This window comes from Esox lucius, chromosome 20 (genome assembly GCF_011004845.1).
Source record: "Esox lucius isolate fEsoLuc1 chromosome 20, fEsoLuc1.pri, whole genome shotgun sequence".
NCBI lineage: Eukaryota > Metazoa > Chordata > Actinopteri > Esociformes > Esocidae > Esox > Esox lucius.
Genome location: NC_047588.1, coordinates 11,493,033 through 11,513,052, shown reverse-complemented (window position 1 = coordinate 11,513,052; position 20,020 = coordinate 11,493,033). Strand labels below are relative to the sequence as shown.

The following is a 20,020-nucleotide window of genomic DNA, read 5'->3' as shown; positions in this document are numbered from 1 at the left end:
TAAAATAGGTTGAATGACATTATCATACAATTCAGACTGTATTAGTGATGATAAGTTCTGCAAACAAATAGACAAACACAGGCATTTTTCTAAATACTCAAAATGGTTTGTGACACTTCCAGGTATTGTGTATGTCTTAGGGTTAGGGTGTATGTCTGCAGAAAACACATGTTACCAAAAGTAAAAAAACATATGGACCGACAAACTGAAAACAATACAAGTCACTTAGTGTTGCGGCTGGTAAATATAAATGATGAACCCTACCAGATACTCTGATGGAGTTGAAGAGAAGCTCCAAGTGGTCCTGGCTGAACCTGTAGGTCAGGACATATTGCTGTCCTTCAAGCAACAAAGGAACCAACCGGATTGACAAGCATGTGCAACTTTGCTGGTTAGCAGCTAAACTGTAACGTTAGTTGCCATAGGTCTCACTCAAAGCTTATTGTTATTAGCCAGCAAATAACTACAACCACATCCACAAATATTGTAATTTAGACAAAAGATTAGTTGTCATAAAATCGTTATTGGTGTCAGTAAAACCTCTATAATCGAACAGCTCGTTTGTGATAACTGCCTTGATAACTTGCGCAAGTAGCCGTGATCCAACTATGCTGCACGATTTAGACGTTTTTAGAATAGAAAAGCTGTAATTTCAACATTTTCAAGCATTCAGAATTATAGCCACGTTAATAACATTTGTAAGAAACCAAACTGTTTGTAAATCCGTCAAGGTTTCAGCGAGATAAGAGTATTTTTGTTAGTGCTGATCACTCACCTTATATTAGGTACCACAGAGCCCGACAGGAAGCCTGCCTGTGACAAGATGGCCACAGGTGATGCCGGAAGTGAGTGCGCCATGAGACGTCTAGCCTTTAAATAGGATGTCTATGGTTCGAACGACATGACACAGAGCGAAGGGAAACAACTTGTAACAGGAGGATGAAGTGATTTCGGCAGAGACTCCCAGCTCGAACATCACTTCGCCTGTGGCATTCCGTCTCGCACCATACACTCCTCCACACTCCTGAGGATGTGCCAAGGCCCCTGTACCTCCCCGACGTGGCTTCTCTGTACCGTCCCCCAGTACACCCCAAAAGAGAGAGAGGGAGGGAGGGAGGAGCGAAGAGGAGGTGCAGGTGTGTAGGGCAAAACAGGAAACGCTGACGACACCCCTCTCTTTCGGCTCCTCACATGCAGACTGCAGATCTGTGGCCTCAGTGCTGAATCTAAACAAGAAACCAGGCAAGCCAAGTTCAGCCGGCCTGCAATAGGAAATGTTACCTCAAGATTCAAACCCGGGTCGCCCACGTGAAAGGCTGTGTTGTTTACCACCACACCACAGAGCTGTACAGGTGCTGGGTGTCAGTATAGCCTCTTGTCTTTATCCTGAACAAAACCCTCTTTTGCCACTGGCCATTTTAATAGTTAATTGGCCATTCATGAATGACACTGATACAGTAAAACTGACTAACGTTTCTTACTAAGTTTTCCTCCCCCACAAATAGCGGCTGTGTATTGCGTCTCCACCTGGCCGTTTTAACTGCGTATTAGCCAGTAATAAGCTTTATCGGTATCTACTAATGTACTGGAATAGTCATACAAATTGAACAGTTGCTAGCAAGTCTGCCAAAGCTATTTCATTTCATGGCCTATGAACGTATTTTTTTCTTTCATGGCAAAACAACATACTTTTTTCTTTCATTCGTGAAATACATTTATACGATAACTGTCAATAAAGGCGAGGATAACTAACTTTTTCATCAAGTGACAAGATGAGAGAACCGTGGAATCTACCGGAAATAATAAATGTCATTGCATTCAATAGATTTGAACTTAAGTTCCACATGGGAGGCACTGTCTTTAACCACAACGCCACGGTATTACACGTTTCAGCAGTCGCTGGACTCCACTGAGGATTGTGTTAAACTGACTAACGTTTCTTATTAAGTTTACCTCCACCACAAATAGCATCTATGAACTGTATTGCTTTTGTCACTAGCCGTTTTAACAGCTTATTAGCAAGTAATAGGCTTACTAGTATCTAACTTCCAAGGAATAATCATAAGAATTGAGCAATTTCTAGCGACACTGAAGATGAACTATTCCATGCCAGAAACAGTCGCAATATACAGTATCTCACAAAAGTGAGTACACGCCTCACATTTATGTATATATTTTGATTATATCTGTTCATGTGACAACACTGAAGAAATGACACTTTGCTAAAGTAGTGAATGTACAGTTTGTATAACAGTGTACATTTGCTGTCCCCTCAAAAGAACACAACACACAAGCATTGATGTCTAAACCGCTGGCAACAAAAGTGAGTACACTCCTAAGTGAAAATGTCCAAATTGGGCCCAATTAGCCATTTTCCCTCCCCGGTATTATGTGACTCGTTAGTGTTACAAGGTCTCAGGTGTGAATGGGGATAGGTGTGTTAAATTTGGTGTCATCGCTCTTACAATCCCTCATACTGGTCACTGGAAGTTCAACATGACACCTCATGGCAAAGAACTCTCTGAGTATCTGAAAAAAAAATGGTTGCTCTACCTAAAGATGGCCTAGGCTATAAGAAGATTGCCAAGACCCTGAAACTGAGCTGGAGCACGGTGGCCAAGACCATACAACGGTTTCACAGGACAGGTTCCACTCAGAACAGGTCTCGCCTCACCAAATTGGGCCTGTCAGTGCTCAGACCATACGCCGCACACTGCATCAAATTGGTCTGCATGGCTGTCGTCCCAGAAGGAAGCCTCTTCTAAAGATGATGCACAAGAAAGCCTGCAAACAGTTTGCTGAAGACAAGCAGACGAAGGACATGGATTAATGGAACCATTAGTCTGATGAGACCAAGATAAACGTATTTGGTTCAGATGGTGTCAAGCGTGTGTGGCGGCAACCAGGTGAGGATTGCAAAGACAAGTGTGTCTTGCCTATAGTCAAGCATGGTGGTGGAAGTGTCATGGTCTGGGGCTGCATGAGTGCTGCCGGCACTGGGGAGCTACAGTTCATTGAGGGAACCATGAATGCCAACATGTATTGTGACATATTGAAGCAGAGCATGATCCCCTCCCTTTGGAGACTGGGCCGCAGGGCAGTATTCCAACATGATAACGACCCCAAACACACATCCAAGACGACCACTGCCTGGCTAAAGAAGCGGAGGGTAAAAGTGATGGACTGGCCAAGCATGTCTGCGGACCTTAACCCTATTGAGCATCTGTGGGGCATCCTCAAATGGAAGGTGGAGGAGCGCACAATGCATACTTTGCTTCGCCTGCAAGGAGATATGAACTCGGGACCTATAGATCACAAGTCTGCATCTTTAACCACTACGCTATTTAACAAGGGGTGGGTAGTAATTCAATCAGTCAGTCAGTGACATTCGCACTTCTTAGCCGACTCCACTTATGCAGTCCGACAAAAAGTACAATAAGAGACACAGAGAAGGAACAGTGGGTGTATGGGATTCTGCTTTGCTATATTCTGCACCACAAAACTGAAAACATTTCAAAATGTTTGCATATTTTATTTTTTATTTGCCTTTTGACAGTAACTGTTGTTGCATGACTGTTGATGATTACCTGTAACCTCCAGTGTCACCATCCGCTTGAAGGCTACGATAGAAGTTCTGCACCCTGACCAAAATGTGGGTAAATGTTTTCCCCGTTATGTTCCAGTATGGTTCCGTTGATCAACAGGCTGCAGTCTCCATCGGTGGCCCTGCCAACTAGTGCAGTTCTTCCTCTGAAGCTGTCCACATCCACTGGTTTGGTGAGGCTGACCAGCACAGCGAATTTAGTCGATATCTTAATACAGGTACCAGGTGATGCCACTGGGGGCATATGAGCTTTTACAAGGGAACATAAATCACTTTGCAAACCTTCCATCTATTGGCCTATTTGATCTGTCCATTCACCAGTACACTGACTCAGTTGTTTAAGTAGACAACGTTTGATAGTAACAGCTTTTCTCTGCCTAATGAGACATGCGATAAATGTGACATATGCAACCAGTTAACAGACCAAATATTCACATAGTCCTTTGATCACCCAGATGGTTATAGTTTTAAAGTAACCAACAGTTGTTTGTTTAACTAACAGATTGGTAATGACTCTTAATTGTATCCTAATTTAGTTACTTGGTGTTTGGTAATGAAGGGTCTACTTTGCCTCAGCAACACTGACTCAATGAGAAACAAGTCATTCATAAGACAACTGATGGCACCTTTATTCATAGCAACTAGTTTCTAAGTAATTAATAATTGTTCATCATAAATATAATAAATGATGCCAGGCAGTCATTCATGCAATGGTACACAAAATCATGATCCTAATAAACTGCCACTTCAATTAGGGTACAATAATGTACCCTATTTTTGTGCACAACCGATGAAAATGTAACATAGGCTGAAAGTAGCACGCTAATGTTAACTGTGAGGGTAGCAATTTGGTGTAGAATATTTAGCTAGAACATTACGTAAATTGGTAAACGATTAAGCCTAGGCTACTCAAACGAACCCAAAAACATAACATGAACTTAAGAATTGTAGCAATAAATGGTTTAAATCGATGGAAAGCTGGCAAACCACACGGTCATCACCGTGACTCTCGGGTATGAATTAACTTTCGGTTCTAATCTCAACAAATCTGGGCAAATGTTCCAACCATTAAACAATAAAAATCTGAGAAACATACAAATACAATCCACAACAAAGGCACCAACCTTAAAGATTTCAGTCTGCACTTCGTTTGATAAAACCGCAGTCTTGTTGGGTTATCAAATGTGACTTAACGATCTTGGAAATCGGATAAGACACTGACATCTGACCACCGTTTGCTTTCACAAAGGCATCGGCGGCCAAAGTAACCACCCATTCACCACAAGAAACCACAGACATACATTTCTAGAACAGAATGGGTGGGATATAAAAATTTACCTGACATTTTTCAGTTCCTTCAGTGGTAATACCTTTAGATAATTGTGAGTAAAAAACTGAAGTATTTGAACATACATACTACCTAACTAAAAATAGCAAATGTCTTAAAATATGCCAGGAAGGCGTTCCGGAGGCATCCAAAACAGATGCCCAAGCCACCTCAGCTGACCCCTCTCGATGTGGAGGAGCAGCGGCTCTACTCTGAGCCCCTCCCGGGTGACCGAGCTTCTCACCCTATCTCTAAGGGATCGCCCAGCCACCCTGCGGAGAAAGCTAATTTCGGCCGCCTGTATCCAGGATCTTGTCCTTTCGGTCATGACCCATAGCTCATGACCATAGTTGAGTGTAGGAACGTAGATTGACCGGTAAATCGAGAGCTTCGCCTTGCGGCTCAGCTCTTTCTTCACCACGACAGACCGATACATCGACCGCATTACTGCAGAAGCTGCACCGATCCCTCTGTCAATCTCCCGTTCCATCCTTCCCTCACTCATGAACAAGACCCCTAGATACTTAAACTCTTCCACTTGAGGCAGGCACTCTCCACCAACCTGAAGTGGGCAAGCCACCCTTTTCCGACTGAGGACCATGGCCTCGGATTTGGAGGTACTGATTTTCATCCCCACCGCTTCACACTCGGCTGCAAAACATCCAAGTGCATGCTGAAGGTCCTGGCTTAAAGGGGCCAACATGACAACATCATCCGCAAAGAGCAGAGACAAAATCGTGTGGTCCCCAAACCTGACACCCTCCGGCCCCTGGCTGCGCCTAGAAATTCTGTCCATAAAAATTACGAACAGAACCGGCGACAAAGGGCAGCCCTGCCGGAGTCCAACATGCACAGGGAACCAGTCTGACTTACTGCCAGCAATGCGGACAAAGCTCCTGCTTCGGTCGTACAGGGACCTGACAGCCCTTTGCAAAGGACCCAGGACCCCATATTCCCGAAGCACCCTCCACAGGATGCCGTGAGGGACATAGTCGAATGCCTTCTCCATACCCACAAAACACATGTGGATTGGTTGGGCAAACTCCCATGAACCCTCCATCACCCTGTATAGGGTATAGAGCTGGTCCAGTGTCCCACGGCCTGGACGAAAACCACACTGTTCCTCCTGAATCCGAGGTTCTACTATCGGCCGTATTCTCCTCTCCAGTACCCTGGCATAGACTTTCCCGGGGAGGCTGAGAAGTGTGATCCCCCTATAGTTGGAACACACCCTCCGGTCCCCCTTCTTAAAAATAGGGACCAACACCCCGGTCTGCCATCCCAGAGGCACTGTCCCCGACTGCCACGCGATGTTGCACAGGCGTGTCAACCAAGACAGCCCCACAACATCCAGAGACTTGAGGTACTCAGGGCGGATCTCATCCACCCCCGGTGCCTTGCCACCGAGGAGTTTCTTGACCACCTCTGTGACTTGGAAGACGTGACGGTGGGATTGAGGAGATCCTCGAAGTACTCCTTCCACCGCCCGACGACATCCCCAGTAGAGGTCAACAGCTGCCCACCTCTACTGTAAACAGCGTTGGTAGGGCACTGTTTCCCTCTCCTGAGGCGCCGGATGGTTTGCCAGAATCACTGATCTATTGCAGTGTTTCTCAACCCTGGTCCTCATGACCCCAAGTGGTGCATGTTTTTGCCCTAGCACACACACCGGTTTTACATTTTGTCCTACCACTTACACAAATGATTAATGTAAATCCACCTATCAAGCCCTAATCTGAATCAGGCGTGTGAGAGTAAGGGTAAAAAAAATGCACCCCTTGGGGTCCCTAGGACCAGGAAACACTGGTCCATTGCTATATAATTTGACATGATTTTACACAAAGACCCACCGGTAATAATTGTGCTTAAATGGCAACTGGAGCAAACCAATAACCTATTAACTTTGTGGCCCAACACCCACATGCCATCCAACTCTGAGCAGAACATAGAGCGCAGCCGCATCACAAAGCAAGACCAGAAACAAGCCTACATTAGACAAGTTAATGAATAATGTCCAAACAGCCTAGTCAAAGCCAAGCCCTACTCAAATAATGAAAAATATCACTGAGCTAAAGCCATTCTGCATAGAGTGGGCCAAAACACCTCCAAGGCATTAGTAGGCAGCATAAGGGGATAATTACTTTCTCCACATGAGGTTTTGGGTGCAGCATTAAAATAGATAACTGGATCAGTTGGGTTTGTTTACTATGGGTGCCTTTATGATATTATTAAACCATACAGACATAAAGCACAATGGGCCATTCAAGTTTATTGAAAACAAAAACAAAAGTGGTTGATCACCACTAGAAAATGTTTTACAAAAACACTAAGGAACAGTTTTCGCAGACACAGATTAAGACTAAGTGAGACTTAATTGCTGTCTGAACAGTCCAAAAGGAGTTGAGAAACTTCATTAAAAATTAAGTGCAGTTACAGAGGGAAACTTCATCATATTTCAAAAAGTGCTGACTGGTGTGATCTTTGTATTTGTGCTAAAATATTAAGAACATATAAATGATTAGGACATCATAGATCAGTGAAAATAAGACAAGAAAAATGGTGACATTAGAAGACTTAGTTATTACTCCTCTGGTCTTGGCACATTACACAATAGTGGCAGTTCTCACATGGGGAGGGGAAACAAATCTGGGGATAGGGACGGACCGCTCCGTGGGATCCTGGAAAGTAAACACACAAATCAACCTTATGGTATAGATTCTCTCACCAGATGTTAGTTCAGGCCATGACATGGCTCAGTGAATTACCATCTGTGGGTTTTTTCGGTCATGATCAGGCTGGGGTTTGAGTCCTCCAGTCAGTAGGTAGCTAGGAGCGTTAATATTCGGTTGGGTTGTCACCACCTGCAGGGGGGACAGGGAACATGAGTTCTACAGTACTGGCAAGAACAAGACAATTTACAGCCCCCACCCCCCCTTTCCTACATTACCTTCTCCACCACTCTGGCCACAGGATATCTGTTTGCTTTGCCTATGAAATGGAGACAGACCCTTTCACAGTGAAAACCACTTGATTACAAGGGTGCTCATGAAAGGAAGGTTAGGGTGTTGAGAGAGGTACACCTACGTTTCTTCCTGGAGCAGCAGATGCAAAGGCAGATGAGGCCAATGAGGAGGAGGAGGAAGATTACTCCACAAGGGATCCCAGCAGCAAGCCCTATAATCTGTGACTGGCTCAGACCTTCAAAAACCATGAGGATTTTTGGGGAGAACGATGTATCCCTTTTAAAGCCCTTTCCAGCAAAGTGAGGAATGGGAAAATCGACCGGAATACTAATGTTTTCTAGTCAGTTCTATTACCTGGTCCAAGGCTCTGTACCTCAGATGGTTTTCCCTGAATTCCGCCAGCAACAGGAATGACCCGGAATTGGTATGTGGACTTGGGATCTAGAGTTGAGATGTTGGCGCTCCGGGAAGTACTAGGTTTCTGCTGAACAGTACGGAAGTTGTCTGTGGCCTTTTGCCCTGGTCTTACACTTTTAGACATAAGGTCTGGCCCGCTCATCTGGATGTCAAACCCTGTAAAGCAACATAGACAATTATGTGAAACCGAACCAGTACTACTCCCTCTGCTAATGGCCACCATTAGGTATGCCTGCGTGTTAACACAAATAGCCACACAGCAATTCATGTGGCAGCAACTCAATAGTTCAACAGCATTCAGTCAGGGTCAAGAGGTTTACTCAACCAAACATTAGAACGGGAAGACATGCGACCTAAGCAACTTTGAACTCTGTAAGATAGTTGGCGCCAGATGTGGTGGCTCAAGTATCTTAAATAACCGACCTCCAGGGATTTTCTAGCAGTAGTCTCTTGAGTTTAAAGAAAATGGTACGAACGCCCAGTTCCATGGGTGAAAACTTGTTAATGACAGGCCAGTGGAGGATGGCCAGACTTGTTCCAGCTGACAGAAAGGCCACAAATTCTCATAACCACTCCACCACAAAAGGTTTGTCTAAAGACTTCCTGTTTATCCTTAAAGAGGATGGGCTACAGCAGTAGGTGACAACTCTGGGTTCCACTCATGTCACCTAAGTACAGGAAGATGAAGCTACACTGGGCACGTGATCGCAAACCGAACAATTCAAGATTGGAAAAAACATCTCCCTGTCTGACAAATCTCAATTTCGGCTGCATTACACAGATGGCAGGGTCAGAACTTGGAGTAAATGGCCTTAACCCATCCTGTTGTGGGAATGGTACAGACTTGTGGTGGGGGGAAGTTCTCGTCGGACTTCATAGCACTGAATAAAAATAAAAAAATAACACTTGAAGGAAACATTTCTGCCAATTGGGGTGGGAATTTCACTTGTAACAGAATATAAAAATATGCTAAAGTCTTGATAAAGCACAACTTCATTCTTAGACAAGATTTAGTCCCAAAACAAGACTCAATCCTGTATAGATTTATCATTGTCTGGTGTGTAGCTTATTTTTAGAATTTACGAGCTTATGTCAAGCTTCGCCCTTCATTTCAAGTTATAATTATTTTTGAGTAAGGATTTTTGCAGTGTAAGCATTATTCCAGTGGCCTTTGGGTTGAGGTAGAATAGGAGGTTTATATATGAATGTGCAGCCAAATAAACTGCAAGCACTGCACGATGCGGTCAAGGTAATACGGATTAAAATCCCTAAGCAATGTATCCAGGACCTGGAATCCAATGCAGTGAAGAATTCAGGTTGTTCTGGAGGCAAAAGGGGGTCCTATCCGACACTAGATAGGTGTAGCTAATAGCAGTCAGACTGTACGCTACATGAAAACCATTGAAATTGCATTCTGAAGTTCAAATTTCTGATAATATATGGTATACAAGGCTCTCAGCCACCAACTTAATTAAAGCTGTATATATACACACACAAACCCAAAAGAATTCTCTCATTTAGGTCACAACAGGTTTGCTCAAGGCCAGGTGGTGAATATGATCTCAGGCAGTCAGCAATATTTACACCCCCATCTCCTGTATTTGGTGTAGCACCCTCAGCAGTATCGTTTAGACAACTCGTTCAGCAGTCAGATTAAGAGCCATTTAACAAAAGGGGTCAGGGCACAATGTTGAACATTTGCAACTCTACAGTTAATTGTAAGATTATTTTACAGAAAACGGTATTTTACAGAAAACAATCTTTCAAAAGATTTGATGAGAACACGTTAGCAGCTTTACCTGTAATCACAGAGGTGGGAGGGACTTCCCAGGTGATTGTGACGGCCGTTCCATCTCCATTAGGAAACAGATGGGAATATGATATGGTGGGGCCTGAAGGAGAAGAGGAATGAGAAGGAGAGCTTTGTGTAAAAAGTCCTGTCCTTACAGTCCCATAACTTTAGAAGTCTCTAGTAACCCAATTTCCCAGTTCAGTAAATACAATCTAATCCAACCAGTGCAAAGCATAGGGATCACGTTACACATCTTTAACCAGATACGGTACTGCAGTCTTCAAGGACAAAATACTGAGTACCAGACATACAGCTCAAATTTCATTACGACTTGAGCCTCAAAAATAAAACCCACTACATTTTGCAAGTGTTAGAGGCAGTTAACCAGCTGGTTAGAAACACCAGTCTATATACAGAACAACAATACCCAGGAGCTGAGTCTCTTTTGCAGTGTTGCCCAGGGGGTTGCTACAGTTACAGGTGTAATTGTACAGACGAGCCACGCTGCTGTTGAAACCGTGAACGCTGAGCTGGGTGGTGTCCTCGTTAATCTGGTACTGCATCCCATTGGCTAGGATCTCACTCCCTTTTAACCATGTGACCATAGCCTTGGGCATGGCCTGGCTGTGGCACTGGATGTTGACCACTATTTGACCACCTTGGTCGACAGCGGTGACCGTCAGGAGGATTTCTGCAGGACCACCTACGGAGGGACAACACTAGTTTCACCAGTTAAATACTGTGTGGAGACCACAGAGGAAGACAGATCTGGCAAATGTCCTCTTGCATGGATATTGGAATTGCCACTGAGGCCTTCTACCACATGAATATAGTCAAGTGGCTGGGATGTGACTTACCCTGATGACCCGTAATAAGTCTCAAAATAAATGTGTAATCGGCATAGACAGCGTAACGATATGGATGAAAGATGTTCAGTAAAAAGGAAACACTAAGGCATGATTTATCAATAAAAGGTCTGGTAAATATGGGTAAAAAGACAGCACTAGTGACTCACCTAAGGTAATACTACATTGCGTCTGAAGGAGAGGGTGGTCGACCCTGCAGAGGATCGTTTTTCCATTAAGGCCCTGGGAGGCAGGCCTGGTCAAGCTGAAGTCTCCGGCCCCGCTGGTGGTGGTGTTGAAGAATGGGAAGGACAGCGAGGCCTCAGGGGTGCCCCCTGGCCAATGGCAGTTGAACTGCAGGTTAGCATTTCCATGTGCTGCATTGACTGAGCATAGTGGGCTGCCAGCCGGCCTCTCTGTCAAGTAAGGGAGGGGTTAAATTGGCACCCTACACTGAAGCAAGGCACTTGGTTTGGCACACACAGGCTGTTCTTACCATGTGTATGTACACCAAACCAGGCTTTGTGGATTAGTTTTACCTCAAGATTCCTTTCATTGGTATACAGTAAAGTTATGTTGTTTTAATCATGTGAATAACATTTTGTGCGGTGCTTAAGTCCTGGATGATGCACAACGTGATAAAACTATTTCCCAACTTGGGATTAATAACACCATTCAGGTGTTAAGAAACTCAGTAAGATCAATGATCCCAAACATCAGAAAACAACACTAATAAAAAAAAAAGAAAAACACTAATAATGGGTACCGTAAACATTGATGGTCAAGTTCTTCTTGCGACGTACTCCTGTGTTTTCATTGAAAAGCTCACAAGTGTATATGCCCCCCTGGCTGGTCTGGACACTGGTCAGATTGAGACGTCCTCCTTGGGAACCAATGGTGTGACCCTGAAACAGCCAGGAGGCCGAGGGCAGCGGTACACCCTCTGCCCGGCAGGACAGAGCGAGGGATTCTCCAGACACAAAGAAAGTCTGCGACGGACTGACACCAAGAACAGGCTCATCTGGTCCATCTACAGGAGACCACAGATAAAGAATCAAGTATGAGTTTGAGGGCATATCAGATTACACTTTAAATGGAGTGCATCACTTAACATGCAAGTACATCATTCAGCACGTTTACCATGCATGCACGGTGATGAAGTTAAGGGGACGTTTGCCATCTTAAAATGTGAATGCTATAGAGCAGCTGAAGGAAGCGCAGTGGAAAACTGGAGTCGACAGGAAAACATTCCACAAAGGATTCAATTCAAGGGTTCAACAACAGACCTAGAGATATGTAACAACGGGTGCAAAATATGTGGTTAACTAAGTCTAATAGAAGCAGAGCAAATCAGAAGAGAGGGACATTCAGAGAAACCCCTTCTTACAGAGAACAGTGATGTTCCTATGAGCTGTGACGGCACTGAAAGGGTTGGATAGGACCAAGGTGTAACGTCCCGTGTCAGTCCGGCTGGGCTGATGGATGACCAGGCTCTTCTGGTCTACTGTGTAGTGGGAACTGTTCCGTATCAGCACACTGTTGAAATACCACCACCACTGGGATGGCTCTCCCGGCACTGAGCTGTACTGCAGAGTATACTTGTCCGCTCCCTCTATGGCGTCAGCAGTCTGAACGGTCACAGAAACGTTGCGGATGTAGTCTGTAGAAGTGGAGGGCACAGGGAGGTGATGATTTGGAATTGTAATCAGCGTAACGGGCAAAGACAACCCTTAAAACGAGCCTTCAGGTACCCACCGTAGACATTGAGGGAGAATTTGGCCGAGACAGTGACCATTCCAACCTTAATTATGTCCAGTGTGTACGTGTTACTGTAGGCAAACGACAAATTTTGAAAGGTGAGAGAACCATCAGCCTCAATTGTCAACACATCGCGGTTAGAGTCCGATATGGCTGGAGCTTCACTGGAGCCAAGGGTCCAGATCACCACAGGTAAACCCCCCATCTTCCATGTGACCATAGGGTCAGGCGCACCAAGGATTGTCACTGCCAGAGTCACATTGCTGCCAACGGTGGCATTGACCAGGGACGGTCCCCGGAGAGAGATGGACAATGCGCAGTTAACACCTATAGTTGACAATAAAAGAACAATGGAATCAATATAAAAATATAGCCAGAAATATGGGACACAAACAAACAATACACTATTTAGTTTAACTTAATGGCTAAGTATCAAACAAGTGGGATTATTAGGTTTACAAAATAAAACAATGACGACAAATGGAAACTTACCTTCAATCATGAACATTAATAGTGTGACTTTGAAAACAAGCAGCTTGAGAACACCAAACTGATGTGAGGGCATATCTGCAAAACGCCTTAAAAAAAAAAAAGTCGAAATCGAAAAAACATAAAATGCCCACTGCACCCTACATAAAATTAATCAACATTTACAATGTCATAAAAAGCTCGAAAACGTTCTCTAAAACTTAAGTAGGTAACGAATTAAGTAGGTAAAATAGCTCGCGTCTTGTAGCCTTATTTCTCTTTCAAGCTCTCCAGCCGTCTTTCATCAGCATTCAATGGCAGATCACCTGTGTGATGTCAAAGCCTAGATTGTACGAACGTGAGGACCACGCCTTTGAAGTTTAAAATGTTAGTGTTAGTCTGAAACAATTAGTAGCATAATTAATAATATTGGTAACATGACGGCTGTTTATACAGCAATCTTTTTGATTTATTTTTTATCGTGTAATAGTTGTACTTCTAAGTGGGACAGTTCACATCTTCAAGTCTTTTCCCGACTGTTTCTATTTGAACACTGATTTGTTTTATACAGAAATTAAGTTTTATAACTGTATTTAAACAGCTAACATTGAACTGACATGCGTGTCAGTAACGTAACATAATTACCATAATGAAAAGTAACTAATATAACTGCATTCCTATATATGGGTGATCTTGCCCTCTGGGAGATACACGACCTTGGAACTAAGATAGGAAAACCAACCACACATATCAAGCTCTGAAGTTACTGGTTTGCCGCTAACAGAACAGTCATTACAGATTGTTTCTACATGGCAGTTAGGAAAACATAATCCACACGTTTTGGATCTTAGAAGTTCACTTACTTATAATGTATAGTAGAATACGTAGTCTTTGTGACTACCTGAATACAAATTTGCACAAAATTAAGCAAAATATTATTTCACCTTAGTTTTTTCATCTACTTCTATACATTTTCTCAGGGAAATTCATTTTGGGCTTGGCACTCCCAGCAATATAACTATACTCAGTCCAACTTCTCTTCAATGTAAGAGGGAGATGGAATACCACATGACTCTGGAATTTAGCAGTTTGGAATGTGTAGGATGCTTGCAGACAAGTAATGTCTACTTCAGATATTGGTTTGTGAGAAACACACATATGAACCGACAGAACACAGAAAAACACAATGATCATTAAAAAACACTGATGTAGATATGAAAGAAAGTTGTTTATTGTAGGATGCTGTACAATTTAAAAAGAACAGAGGCCCTTATGGTAGAAAGTCAACTGTGCATGGTTTTGATCATTCTTCCGTCTACTGAGAGGCACTGTCATCTGAAGCTGCCACCTAACCCACAGAAAACTATTTTCAGATAAACTTTGTACACACCAATTTGGCTGACATTTGACACCAAACATGAAATGCACATTCAGCTCTGTAGCGTTGGGTTCATTTACATATAACATCCAACTCATACTACACAGCCCGGATGTGACACTGAAGGTTTAGGTCCATGGTGCAGTTCAAAATATTGTGACACTTTGTTGACCCTTAATGCAACTCACATTAACAAAGGTGAGTAAATGTTGCCGGCCTGGAAGTAGTGCATTTTAAATACCTGGTCACCTACACTCACAGAATATACTATACATTAATTCAAATGTACCATGTGGATTAGGATTCACAGCAAAACAGGCCCTCCCATCACCCTGTGGGCTAGGAGGGCTCCTGGAGGACAGTATTTCTTAGTAGCCCTTCAGTTCAGCCAATGGACTACTGTCATGGAAGTCAGTCACACACAGATGGCCGGGTGGAGATGGGTTCTGTCTTAGGAAACCAGACCTCCATGTTCACTGCTACTTTACCGTTGTTCATACAGAGACCTGCCAAGGAAATGGGGGACATGCATATTATAGTTATTTAGAGGGAGCGAAAAACAAAGCTAGACAAGTACATCTGAGACTCTACAATGGTGAGATGTATGACAGTTAAATCTCCCTATTCCCCAAAATGTACAATTGTTGTTAATATTGACATTGGTTTGTTATTACATGGCTACTGGGTTACCAGTACTATGTAACAATTAATAATGGTAGACATACTGTTTCCAGGTAAAAACTTACCACGTGTGTCCCCTGCACTCCCACTCCGACCCCCACAGGGCCTCTATATTGTTCCACTCTCCTTGAGTTTGGCCACCAGGTCATCCACTGTCTCCACTTTAACCCCAGCCAGTCTGGTTGGGGGCTCATCCACCCTTAACACCTCCAACCTGGACACAATGTCCACCCCAAGGTCAGCTGGCTTCATGTTGGCTATCTTCTTCTTTTTGGCTTTCTGAGAGAAAGGAATTGAACGAGGTATGAGAAATGGAAAATACATTTGTCTGTGGACACTATTTGGGAAAATACGTGTGAGTGTGTGGTGAGGGGGGCAATTACCATGATGTTGGGCAGGGTGGCATATCTGGGGGTGTTGAGTCGAAGGTCTGCTGTGACAACAGCAGGCATATTGATCTTGATGGTCTCTAGACCACCATCAATTTCCCTCACCACCTTCACCTTATCCCCCTCAATCTCCACCTCAGAGGCAAATGTGCCCTGCAAGAATAGAAGGTCCATTGAGTAAATGCTCAAATCCACACTGAGATGAAGTATTCTTTAAATGTATCAAATGAACATATAGCAAATGATTGGGGTAGAACTATGTACGTTATCATGCCTTAGGGCATGTTTTCAATCCACCAAACAAAATTATTCTGACAATGAACCGAGCTTCTACTGGTGACAATGAAAACATGCTCAAATTGGACTTGACAAAATTGGGAAGAGAGAAAAAAAGGGTTCTGAAATTTAATGAACTTTGACTAAACATTTCGCAACAAAAAATGTTTTTGGGCAGAGTGAATATACCCTGTAAATATTGTAGGTCACAAAGTATTCAAATTGTGACATCTGGTGTACACCCTGATGTTGCCCTTTGGTCAACATTTCAGAGTAGACCAGAGTACGTGAGCGTAGATGTGTTGACTGAATCTGGCCAAGTCAATCAAGCCTTGTCTAACACCGATGGCTCCTTCAGGCTGGTGAAAATATCCACAGCTGGCCTCTTAAACCAGCCTTGAAAGGACCAAATGTCCTGGTCCAGGGAACCTTTCTATTCAAGGCGGTAGTTAAGGGTCAACCAGACCTCAGTACCCTCAGACCAGCTAAGTGAGTCCTACTGATGTGGATTAAAACAAGACAAAACCTTAACTAACCTGAGGCCAGTCCAACAAGGCCGCAGTCATCTGACCCGTCTGGTTACAATCATCATCTATGGCCTGTGGAAAAACACCCACACAAACTCAGCGATGACTGCATGAGATTTCACGTCAACTGGCATTGGTGTGGCGGTGGCACAGCGCTGATTACCTGTTTGCCTAGGATGACCAGGGAGGCCTCTTCCTTCTTGGCCAGAGCCGCAAAAATCTTAGAGACCTGTAGGGGTCCAAGAGACTCGTAGTCTTTCCCTGTGACCTCTACGTGGATGCCGCGGTCACAGCCCATGGCAAGAGCAGTGCGGATGGTCTCCTACACAAACACATTACCAACAGGTTCTGAAAATGACAGAGGAGGATCTAACAACACAGACAGACTAACATTTCCACATTCAAGATGATGTTGACCAACTATAGCATTTGGCTCTTTCGATTTTAATCACAGCAAGCCTAAACCACCAAAAGGTTCACCACAAATGCATTTGAAGACCTGTTAAGGGGGAGCAAAGCCAATGCTACAGAATATTCAGAAATAAATTGAGTAAAACAGGTTATGCATAATGTAATAAGGAGACCTCAGTTCAGTATATTTAATCTAAAATGTTCAGAACATTTTGCATCAGTGAATACACACAACTTGGCCATTCTAGGTCAGAGAACTCTTGACTCTTACGGTTGCTTGTGCAGGCCCACAGCTGACAGCCACCACTTCTTTAAATAACTTCTTCTCCTTGAGTTTAACTGCTTCCTCCACAGCAATCTCACAGAAGGGGTTCATGGAGTGCTTGACGCCATCTGTCACCACCCCGCTGTGGTCAGGCTTCACCCGGACCTGAGGGCGAGAGCAGGCTTGTGTTCATTAGGTCCGAAAAGAAGAAATCAGACTGAAAGCAGCTGGACAACAACAAGAAATGCTTACTAGTTTCTCACTTCAAGCCAACTACTGTCCTACTGGCTAGTCACTCACAACTGGTGACATTGAAAGAAAGACGAAAACAGACGGACAGAAAAAGGGCTAGGTGTGCACATAGGCATTCGATGTTGATTGTGGGGAACTGGACAGTCTTGGAAATGCAGTAGTTACAGTGGGCTGAACATGTGTGCATTTAAAAAAATGGCAACCCCATATTATGGAAGAAGCCATTGTAAATAGACTTTACACTGCCATTCCTTGTCGCATTCTAAGCATCCCTCCCCTCCTCTGATGGACATGGTTAAGCTGGGGCCATCGTATCAGCCAAGAAAGCTTTACGTAGGTGTACTCATATGGAAAAGCTGGTAACAGATATTGCACTAAGGTTCCTTTACAGAAATCAATATTACATTGGAATACAGCCGACTGATAAGAAAGGCTGTAGGCGCTATAGCAGCCCTCCGGCAGTGACAACAAGTTTGTCATGATGATCGTGTTAATGGGTAATATTTACGAGCCTGAATGACTAAACTTTAGCATATGCAGTACAATGCAGACACACTGTTGCACTCACACAAATAATTGCTATTATTGTATATTGTTGTTGACAGTTCTGTGGTGTTTCAACCCCAGAACAAATGTTACTAGTTAGCAAGCATGCAAAATAAGCAAGACATTTAATAACCCTGCCATGACCTTGGTATTTCCCTATTCCTTTCCATAACTATACGCTAGTGAAAATAATTGACATGCCTGGACTTACAGCAAGCTAGATATCAAACCAGTCCTTTGCTCAGACGTAGCTAGTCATTCCCAACTCGAATTAGTCACGTAACGTTTGTTACCTAGCTTACTACACTTCAGTAGTTAGCAAGCGACGTCTTGAGAACAATTCGGCAAACATCATAATGTATTATAAAATGGATTTTAAATACATGAAACTGGACGAGTAGCTACCTTGACAGCATAGTCAATGACACGTTTAACTCCAACAAGAACCCGCGACATTGTTAGCGAATCTTCAACTCAGCAATGCTATTATGTCACCACAACGACCTTTCACCCCAAAAGAGGTAGGAACGATTTAGAGTGTTTCCATTGAATCGAAAGAAAGCGGGTCTAAACCGGGCACCCATTTGTAGAACCAATGAAATCACGTAAATCTTGAAAAAACTACATCGAAATTCACCAATAACCAATCAAAGAGAACAACCCAGTCCATCAGCTATTTCAGTCAGAAACAAAGCCAAGGAGATAAAATGTTCCTCTCGCGTAAGCTACCCGAAGCTAGCTAACTAATGGTAACTGGGGTAAAGTTCATTTTATACATTCTGGTTGACATGGTGACCTTATGAGAGCCTAGGCTGCTCTGCTATTTTATTAACATAAAAAATTACTTCTTCAACTCTGAATCCAAGAGAAAAACATTGAGGAACATTTGGGGTTGCAGGAAATTAATTAAATGCCAACAGTGTCCACAAAGTACTCTACATTTCCCTCTCCACCAGGTCTATGCAGCACATTACCTTACTCCATGGAGCCAATTCCAATATCAGCTTTCCACCTCTTAATCAGGCTACTGTTTAACTCGCTATCACTAACAAACAAAACTCTATATTATTTGAGTTTATCAAGGACAATGTCCTGGGACTTCTTTGCTTGAAAGAAATGTGGCACAGAAATGGTGGGCCTGATTTACTACATAAAAAAATCCCCAACTAGTTATACCAACCTAGATAGTACCTGTGCCCATGGCAGAGGTGGTGGTGTGACTCTTTTCTACAATGTTTTTTTTAAATCTTATGTTGAGTAAAATGTTTCCAGTCACAGCTTGTTTAGCATTTGAGTGCAAGGCTTTTAAATTGAAGCCTCTCTCTGGGATTTGTCTCTTTTTAAATCAAATGCAGTCTCTTTCAGTGCTGTTTGCTGAGCAGATCACATTCCTGTCCCACTGAAATGTAATTTTCATTCATATTAATTCAAAAAAAAAATCCTCTGCCATGTCTTGAAACTGCTATACTGGTACAACATGTCAGAGTTCCTACTTACAATCTTCGATAAAAACATCACCTTATCATCACTGGAGAAGCCCCTTCCTCAGACCTGCATGTATACTAACATAAAAATGTTGGGGTTACTTAGAAATGTCCTTATCTTTGAAAGGAAACCAACATTTTTGTCCATTAAAATAACATTAAATTGATCAAAAATACAGTGTAGATATTCTTAATGTCATAAATTACCACTGTTGCTGGAAATGGCAGATTTTTTATGGAATAACATAGGCATACAGAGGCCCATTATCAGCAATCATCACTCCTGTGTTCCAATGGCACGTTGTGTTTGTTAATCTAGGGGCCGTATTCACAACACATCTTAATGCTAAAAGTAGCTCCTAACTTGCTGGTTTACAATTAACTCTTAAAAAAGGGCGTGTCAAGTCCCAACTTTAGGACTCCTAAATGTTTGGTCTAAGAGTATTTCACAAAAAGTTTTAGCGCTATAACCAGCTCCTAAATCTGGGTCAACCCTGCCCTTTCTTTTAGCTCAAGACTTCTCTCCGTTCCTTAGTAAAAGTTGGTCTTAGCAGCTTTGTAAATAGGTTTTAAGAGGAAACTCTTAGCTAGGAACTTTTAGTGCTGTTTAAGAGACCTCCTAGTGGTAAGATAAAAT

General features: G+C 43.2%; 2 protein-coding genes across 7 annotated transcripts; both read right to left on the bottom strand.

Moving 5' to 3' along the window:
• Positions 1–7,180: 7,180 nt before the first annotated feature.
• Positions 7,181–13,550, bottom strand: vsig10l (V-set and immunoglobulin domain containing 10 like). Of its 5 annotated transcripts, none has more exons than XR_002195694.3 (12): positions 13,199–13,550; positions 12,704–13,033; positions 12,336–12,608; positions 11,715–11,978; positions 11,119–11,364; positions 10,531–10,806; positions 10,111–10,203; positions 8,249–8,467; positions 8,016–8,023; positions 7,879–7,939; positions 7,697–7,792; positions 7,181–7,609 (listed from the first exon to the last, which is right to left on the bottom strand). XR_002195694.3 is itself a non-coding variant. In XM_010899436.4 (12 exons), the coding sequence occupies exons 1-12, from the start codon at positions 13,269–13,271 to the stop codon at positions 7,535–7,537; spliced, it is 2,100 nt and encodes a 699-aa protein (XP_010897738.2). In that variant the 5' UTR covers positions 13,272–13,546; the 3' UTR covers positions 7,181–7,534. The 5 variants fall into 5 exon arrangements, 4 of the variants coding, with proteins under 4 accessions (XP_010897738.2, XP_019896367.2, XP_019896366.2 ...); XM_010899436.4 differs by having other exon boundaries at positions 7,879–7,919; positions 8,016–8,129; positions 13,199–13,546; XM_020040807.3 differs by lacking the exon at positions 7,181–7,609 and having other exon boundaries at positions 7,701–7,792; positions 7,879–7,919.
• Positions 13,551–14,383: 833 nt separating this feature from the next.
• Positions 14,384–18,429, bottom strand: etfb (electron transfer flavoprotein subunit beta). Of its 2 annotated transcripts, none has more exons than XM_010899435.3 (7): positions 18,305–18,429; positions 17,108–17,266; positions 16,589–16,747; positions 16,435–16,497; positions 15,617–15,775; positions 15,299–15,512; positions 14,384–15,058 (listed from the first exon to the last, which is right to left on the bottom strand). In XM_010899435.3, the coding sequence occupies exons 1-6, from the start codon at positions 18,353–18,355 to the stop codon at positions 15,342–15,344; spliced, it is 762 nt and encodes a 253-aa protein (XP_010897737.2). In that variant the 5' UTR covers positions 18,356–18,429; the 3' UTR covers positions 14,384–15,058; positions 15,299–15,341. The 2 variants fall into 2 exon arrangements, with proteins under 2 accessions (XP_010897737.2, XP_019896309.2); XM_020040750.3 differs by lacking the exon at positions 18,305–18,429 and adding an exon at positions 18,111–18,236.
• Positions 18,430–20,020: the final 1,591 nt, after the last annotated feature.

What these genes read in the sequence shown, in the direction of transcription:
- vsig10l (XM_010899436.4), bottom strand. Translation starts at nt 13,271, where the DNA reads ATGCCCTCACATCAGTTTGGTGTTCTCAAGCTGCTTGTTTTCAAAGTC. An exon ending in AAAAGAGACTCAGCTCCTGG is followed by an intron (nt 10,204 to 10,530) that starts GTATTGTTGTTC and finishes CTTCTCCTTCAG; the next exon opens with GCCCCACCATATCATATTCC. An exon ending in ACCGAAAAAACCCACAGATG is followed by an intron (nt 7,610 to 7,696) that starts GTAATTCACTGA and finishes TTTACTTTCCAG; the next exon opens with GATCCCACGGAGCGGTCCGT.
- etfb (XM_010899435.3), bottom strand. Translation starts at nt 18,355, where the DNA reads ATGTCGCGGGTTCTTGTTGGAGTTAAACGTGTCATTGACTATGCTGTC. An exon ending in TCATTGACTATGCTGTCAAG is followed by an intron (nt 17,267 to 18,304) that starts GTAGCTACTCGT and finishes TCTCGCCCTCAG; the next exon opens with GTCCGGGTGAAGCCTGACCA. An exon ending in CCTTGTTGGACTGGCCTCAG is followed by an intron (nt 15,776 to 16,434) that starts GTTAGTTAAGGT and finishes CTATTCTTGCAG; the next exon opens with GGCACATTTGCCTCTGAGGT.